This window comes from Geospiza fortis, unplaced genomic scaffold (assembly GCF_000277835.1).
Source record: "Geospiza fortis unplaced genomic scaffold, GeoFor_1.0 scaffold117, whole genome shotgun sequence".
NCBI classification, from domain to species: Eukaryota; Metazoa; Chordata; class Aves; order Passeriformes; family Thraupidae; genus Geospiza; species Geospiza fortis.
In genome coordinates, this window is record NW_005054500.1 from 667,364 (window position 1) to 675,106 (window position 7,743).

The 7,743-nt window shown below is 38.5% G+C and overlaps 1 protein-coding gene across 1 annotated transcript in view; it reads left to right on the top strand.

Annotated features, from left to right (window-relative positions):
• The first annotated feature begins 2,597 nt into the window (after positions 1–2,597).
• The window catches only part of CHIC1 (cysteine rich hydrophobic domain 1), a 13,084-nt gene continuing 7,938 nt past the window's right edge, over positions 2,598–7,743 (top strand). The window contains 2 exon segments of the mRNA XM_014310224.2: positions 2,598–2,608; positions 2,784–2,838. Coding sequence (XP_014165699.1) covers positions 2,598–2,608; positions 2,784–2,838 — 66 coding nt within the window.

A 7,743-nucleotide genomic window follows, 5' to 3' on the forward strand; every position in this document is an offset into this window, starting at 1 on the left:
AGGGCCAGAACTGGCAAGTGAGGTCATCCTGGTTCTGTTGCAGCCTCTAGGAAACAGTGCCTGGCTCTTGGAGGTACTTGTCATGCAGCGAGGAAAGTGCAACAAAGAACGTGGGTGACTGATCTGAATTTCTAAATGTTACACTTTGGGCAGCTTGCACTGAAGAGTCACAGAACTGGCCCAGAAATAAATCACCACCAACTGCTGCTCTAAATGACTTAAGGGACAGCTACTGGAATTGATGTATTGTGATTTTTAAATATACTGAATTTTAGAAGATTTTATAGACCTGCTCATGCTAGATCACTAGTCTATTGTAGGAAGTCTAATTAAGTTAATTACCTCTTGATCAGTACTTTAGATTTTAACTTCTTTACATGGAAGGTTCTAATAACACTTCAGTACTTTCACAAAGTTGCCTGTAAAGCTGTACAACTGTATAACATCCTGCTTCAATCTTTTTATTTTATTTGGTTGTTGAGTCACCCCTCTGCTCCATCTAACAGGAGTTTAATGTCTCTAAGCCCTGTAGTAAATAATCACAGAATAGTCTGTAAAACTTCCAGAGATATTTCAGTAAAACTGTGCTAAAGGCCATCAGTGATTCTGACTAAATATAGTGTATAAAGTATAGTTAAAACATAAAGTTATATTCTTTAGCCACTCACAGGTGTCAGTGTGAGAGATGCCATTCTGTAACTCAGGTTTCCTGGACGTGCTGCAACTGAAGGGAGTGTTTTGGCAACTAATAAAAATTAGTTATTTATGGGTTTTAATATGTGTCACAACATCAGCTTTGAAATTTAACCCAAAACATATTGTGATCTTGCATTCCTAATCAGATTTATTAATCACAAAGCACTAATTTATCTTGTTCTTTATGGAAATTGGGGTGCAATGGGAATTTTCATGGCTATATTTGATCAGTGAGATAAAAGAGACTACCTGTGGCTTAGGAAGTGTTTGAACTCTGAATTGTTGAAGGTCAGAGGAGGGTTCTGAGGAGCAGCTGGTACATCTCTGCTCTTTTTTTTCATTTCTTTTGCTGTTTCCTAAGCTGCTGCTCCTGGCCACTGTAAGAATCAGTGTTGAGGACAAGATGGACCTTTGGCGTGGTTTAGTGGAATTGGTCTGTTAGATGGGTAGAGTAAATAATTCTTGAATTTTTCAGTAGTTCTTTTATTGTGTTGTCTGATTGCTCCTGCTTTGTGATCATTCCAGGTTGTTCCATTGCTGATGCACAGAAAAGTCTGGGTTCCTCAAAGCAAGCTTGGGAATATGCTTTATAATTTTAGTCTTTTTTTTTAAGACTGGAAAGACTACTTCATTGCTCTCCAAGCTTCCTTAAAACTAAATATATAACATTACAAAACCTGGAAGATTTCAGCTTGAAAAGGTACAAAATGTGGAGGCTGACTTCCCAGATTACAGAGAATGGAAATGTGCTCTGTTAGTAGCCTTTGTGCTTGCCTAAAATCTTACTGGTTTTACTGTTTGGGGGTTTTTGTAACATTTTACACAAACTATTGCTCTTTACAAGAGGTTCTAACTTAAATTATTCATCTAAGGACTGGATTGAACTTCACCAGTGTTGTTTCCAGACATTTCAGTTACTGGGTTTCTAGAGCCAGCACAAGTTCTTCTGTTCTGCCTCTCTCTTCTTTAAGGTTGATTTGAGTTTTTGTTACTCAGGTGCAATTTCCATTGTCAGTTTTGTGTATCTGGGGTATTACAGAGTGCACAGGAGTGTGTGTGTGATCTGATGATGGGCACTGATGTCCAGGGAAGTGTTGGGACCTTTAAGGTCCCTTCCAACCCAAACCATCCCACAGGTCTGTGATATTTCAGCTATACTGGTCTTGTTTGGGACCAGTTTGGAATATGGCAGGTGTCAGTTTGACTCAAAGCAAAGTTTGTTTCTTCAATAACTTCGAATGTATTTGTGCTCACCTTTTTGGCAGTGATTCTTTCAGGTATTTTGATTTTTTTGAACACGTATACTCAGGAGATAGTTTAGCAGAGCTGACTTGATGTACAATATATTTAACTTTCATCAAACATACAGATTGTAGCTGAGGGCCAGCTGCTGCTGTATTTTGTTAAATTACTGAATTTTAAAGGTTCAGGAGTTTTGGAATAAGTGGTAACAGGTTTACAAGCCAAATCCAGCTCCCTGGAGCTTTCACTGGTTATAATGAAAACCTTTTGCTCAAACCCCAAAACACTTCAGTGAAGAGTAGTCACAGTGGTACCCAAAACTTAATTTTCTTGAATTTCACAGTTGTTGTAAAAGTCTCCTTTGTGTAGGCTCTTATGAGGTACCTTAACTCAGCCCAAAGGAAGTTTTTAAAACCATGTAGTTATAAATTTTTAAGATGATGATGAATGGGGTCCTTAAAACAAACTTCATCTGTTGCATGTGGAACAACTGCATGTGTAAGAAAGTAAAAGAAAGGGTTGTTGAACCTGGGATTTCATAGCTGGAGGGTTTTTTCTTACAGAAATCAAAGATTGAAACTTGCTGCCATCCAGTTGGAAAAGGATTTTTGCATTCTGGAGGTACTGAAGTAAGGCACTGAGCTGTGTTTGTGTCTGAAATGGCTGAATGGTACACGAGACCTTGTATTAACCTAGATCAGAGCTCGTGAAATAATGCAACTGTAAGGGCAAAAGAAATTAATAGTGGCTTCTTTTTAAAGTAAAAACTCTTATTACATTTTTTTATTAAGGGAAACAAAGTAAGTTAGGTGGAATATATTTTGTTTGTCTCTTTTGTTTTCAAGGTTTGGCTTGAGCAACAAGTTTGATACAGAATTTCCTTCTGTTCTGACAGGGAAGGTAAGTGTGAGATTAAACTGTTCTTTTCAATGGGAGGAGCCAGTGCATCCAGCATGAACCCACTCAAAACTGTTACCTGTGGCCTGTGTGACCCAGCTGCTCGCTGCCCAGTCCCTCAGTGTAGCTGGAAACAAGAAGGATTTGCAGTGATTGTTATCATTATTGGCATTCCAAACACAGCAGAGCTCACCATGGATCCCACTGTTTCCATGCAGACATAGAAGCAGCACTCACTTAACCTTGCTTTTGAAATACCTGGAGTTTGTGCTCCCTCCTGGGTGAATTAAATCAGTACAAGTACTAGACCTCTCTTGAGTGTGCCTGACAAGCCTTGAGTTTGTTTAGACAAATCTCTGGAAGTGAATCTGTTTTATCTGAAGCTTTACAGAACAAAACAGAGTGTTAAATCTACAAATTAAGGAGGTTTTTAGTGCATTTTCACAATTACCATTTAGTTCTGAAAATTAGTGGTGACAAGTCTCTTGCTTTCTCTGGAGTCCTGTCATCTTACTTAATGCAAGTGTAAGAAACTCTAATTTGTAGCTATTAATTCAATCTTCACTAAATTCTTAGTTTTAAATAATTTTTGTAATTATATTTTTTTAATCTTTTAATTGCTTAATTCTTTTTTCTCCTGAATTTTTTTCTTCCTGCTGTTTCACTCTCTAATGCTTTGTTTTTGCTTTGATTTATATCCCCCTCGTGTATCTTTTCCAGAATTTGGGAAGAAAAAAGTTTATTTGGCTCTTTCTACTTTGTCTCATGTCATCCCATAGAGCTGCACTCCCTCTGCAGCCCCTTGCAGAGGTTGAGTCATCCCAACAATCCACCAAATGCAGCTGAGTGGTTGCTCCTGCTTCTGCCAGATCCATCTGGGCTTTCTCCTCCTGCATTTTCACACCACAGTACAGTGAATAAAACCCTTGTGTTGAGGCTGCCCAGCTGATCTGCCAGCAGTACCCCTGGAAAGCAGGTTCTGCTTGGGAGTTTTTGGATGCTGAAAATCACCCTGGGACTTTTAGGATCTCACTGAGCTCAGAAAGATAAATCCTACTGATTCCAGTGTGAGGGCTGCTGACAGCACTTTGCATTTCACCACCTTGTCTGGGGCTTATTCTTTTCTGATCACTGAACAGCTGCAATACATTTGGAAAAAACAATTTTGATGTTCTTTTGCTCAAGTTGTAGTTTATTATAAATAAGCCTGTGGAAAATCCCAGGCAAGAAACATTGAAACTAAATTTAATGATATAATTTCATCTCTTTCTGTCTCTTTAAAATATATTTGAGTTATTAAAAAATAAACCTACAACCAAGTCTACACTTTTTAATACCAGCATCAGTGGCTGTCACATTTTCCACTTGACTGTCCTCCTGTTGTTAAATAGACAGTGAACAAAAGCTTAATTTAAAGTTCACTTGAGTGCTTGGACTTAATTTAGCAAAGACAGAAAAGAGGAAATTCTTCTGTTGGCATTTCCCTTCTTGTCCTGGGTGTAATCAGTGCTACAGGAGTGGCATGGGCAGAAATTTGCTGTATGTAGGGATGCTCCTCTGCTGAGAATCTTGTTATTTTGTTGTCTTGTGGATTTGAGGGCCTTTCTGAGCAAGGAAATGAATTCCCTTTTGTCAGGGGAGAACACCAATCAAACAAGATAGTAAACACATTTCTCTTCCTGCCTGCCACCACTGCCATGAAAGACATTAAAAACCACAGTTGTGGGTCTTTCAGTTTTTAATACTTCAGTCAGTTGCAAGAAATAAAGAATCTGCTTCCTCCTCTGGTTGAGGCAGTCAATCATCTCAATCCCTATGGAGAATGAAAGTTCAGTCATTTTTTCAGTAAGTTTTTCTTCAAATACCCTGTTAAATAATTCACGATAATCAGTATTGTAGTCAACTGAGACCCCACTTTAAGATCCTCTGTTGTTAAAATGTAATTTTTTTGCTTTTTATGAAATCAAAATTTATGAATAACAGTGACTGTTTATATTTACAAATTGGGATTAAAATGTTTACTCTGAACTTGCATTGGTCCTCAGCTCCTCTAAGACAATGTCATTGTTTATTCATATTGCCTGTGTAACATTAAGTTGAATGGCTTTGCTGTCCCCTGTGAATTGATATTAATAATAAATCCCATCTGCTAATGGAGTGTAAGGGATGAAGCCATGGATGGGCTTGATGGAGTTCTCAGTGGTACTAGTTTTCTTTGGAATAAATACAGATGTAAAAGATGTAGGTTTTTAAAGCAGGAAAAATAATCCTAATTAGAGAAAACTCTGCAGCTACACCTTTCTCCCAGAAGCACAAACTTCTGGGATTTATGCCACATTCTTGGGTTAGTAATTTCCTTAAGCTTCCTGCCCTCAGCCCATCCACATCATGATGGCAGCAAACCTTCTGATTTTCTTTTTCTGAAACCTGCAATCTCCCTCCTCATTCACCCACTTTCCCAATCTCCCAGTTTTTACAGAGCCTGCATAGCTGTTGTAGGTTAGCCTAGAGCTACATGCCTGTAATTACATCTTCAGTGTTTAATTGAGCCTTCATTTGTTGCTTTCCTTGGGAGAGGTGAATGTGTACATTTGAGGGTAAAGCACAGACAATAAAATAATAAAGGAAAGGAGACCCAGGTACATCAGATGTTTGGCGTAGCTAATTCAGCTGGATTAATATTTGTCTTGCAGGATGAGACAGAAACTCACCTGGTTTGTAAATCCCAAGCCAGGCTTCTTTTCAGAGGAACATTATAAGAAAAGATTTGACTACATTTAATAGAGAGGAAATATTTAACTTTTAATAATGTAATTGGACCTTGGCCTAAATTGGAATGTTGGTTAAATTTAAATTCCATGTGCTACAGGTTTACAGGATTATTCATTCTCTTAAAAAGCTTTTAACAAAATATTCTCTGTGATATGGAGCACAATAGCACCCACTGCTCCAGGTGACCAGAAAATGATGGAGGCAGTGATCCCGAAGGGGAAAAGTGGAATTTCCTGCTCTGATCTTGAAACAAAAGGGGTCCTGCCCAGAGAGGAGTGTGCAGTGCAGGGCAGGGGGAGCCATAAACTGAGGGCTGGGCATTGTGCTGTGTGATTGATAGTGCTGCTGCTGATGATGATTGAAGGAGGAAGATCAGGCCTGCTGGGCCTTGCTGCCTCCCTTCCTGTGTTTGGAGATCCTCTGCATCCTGTTGTAAAATATTATGACACCCCCTCCTTTCCTTTTATGTTTTTTTTTTTGTTTTTTTCCCTCCTAAAAGGAACTAATGTCCCTTCCCAAGGTGTATAGCACAGCCAGGAGCAAAGTGCTTATCTCATTCTTTTCAAGAGCCAGACACAAACTCTCCAAGAGATTTCCAGAATTCCTCAAAACTGAGCTTTCTTAGGGAGCTGTCTTTGTGCAGGAGGAGCTGTTAATTCTGTTTGTTTGAAATACATCAGCCCCTTCACAGACACCTTTCAAAAGCTGTACCTGCAAGAAGGCAAGAGTTAAAATTGTGCCAGAAAATCAACAGTTCTGTGCTGACTTTCATTTGGATTCCATTTCATTATTAGATTAGAACAGTTGTTTACAGGTATTTTGTTCTTAATCACTGTGTAACAATGCTTAACTGTCACTGAGCTGTAAACTGAGCAACAAAATTGTGATTTCTTGTGTTTATCACAACATGAGGCTTATCTTGCTGTCCAGCTCCTTTGGTTTCAGATGAAGATGTGTCATTAGTGACAGAAACATTTGTTGTGATTCCATTTCCTAAAGACAGAAACAATCCAATAGTTGGGGTTAGTCAAAGGCATCTTAAGTAATTTCATCTTATGTTATAGCCAAGTGATTCACCTTTACATGAAAATATTTGGTGAGTTAGCAGGTAGTGCTGCTTTCATAATGTTTTATTAAGGTAAACATCAGACCAAAACTCCTGAAATGGGAATTTTCTGTTGCTTAGTGGCATCCATAGTTGGTTTCTGGTTTAGCCATTTGCTCTGTAGGAATGAGAGTACTTCAACTTTCATCTTAAAATGTAGGAACATGTTACCCTGATGTGAACAGTGAGTCCCTAAAAATTATCACAGGAAGAGGGAATTTCCCTGGGCTTTCTTCTTAAGTCCCAAATTTTTCTGCCAGCTGTGATCTGAGAATCTGGTTGAGTTCTCTTCATGTTGGATGTTATCACTGATTATTCTTGTTAAACTAAATTCTGGGCTGTGCCATTCCATTGTCTTTGGCAAGTTTGTTCAGCTGGATTTGGAGGTTGGGCTGTGTTGTTGTCAAGGTCCAGTAAACTTTATGTCTGAAGGAAAAGGAAACATTCTCTTTTCTTAGGAAGTCTCATTACAAAAGTATGAATGGATTCTAGGAAAAAAAAAACCCTACTTATTTTTATATTTCACATAAACAGAATATAAAATTCTAAAAGATCTATCAAAGGAAGTGCCATTTGTAGATATCTAAATATGAGGCCCATGGAAACTTCCTTAGGAGTTGAGAATACCAATTAATGTAGGAATCTCAGTTTACTTTGAGGCAGTAACTGCAGCAGCTGCCTGAGGTTACTGCAAACCACCAGCCCAGATGTTCTTTCCTACAAAACACTCTCCCACGTTGAAGATGAAATGGTTTTGCTCATGTGCATCTGGTAGTTGTTATATCCCAGTACAAGATCTGGCACTGGCAAAGAAATCCATGAAACTTTGTTCCAGAGACATGCAAGTACAGGATAGTTTGCCACATTACAATGGGATTTTTTTCATTGCAGATGTCCCAGTACAAAGGATCTCAGGGGGTTTCTTTGACCATTTTCTTTTATTTTTTTCCCCCTAAACTGTCTGTTGTAAAACAGACAATTTTTTTAGTTACTCTGTTTGTAGTAACAAAACAGTCTAATTAATGTGGGAG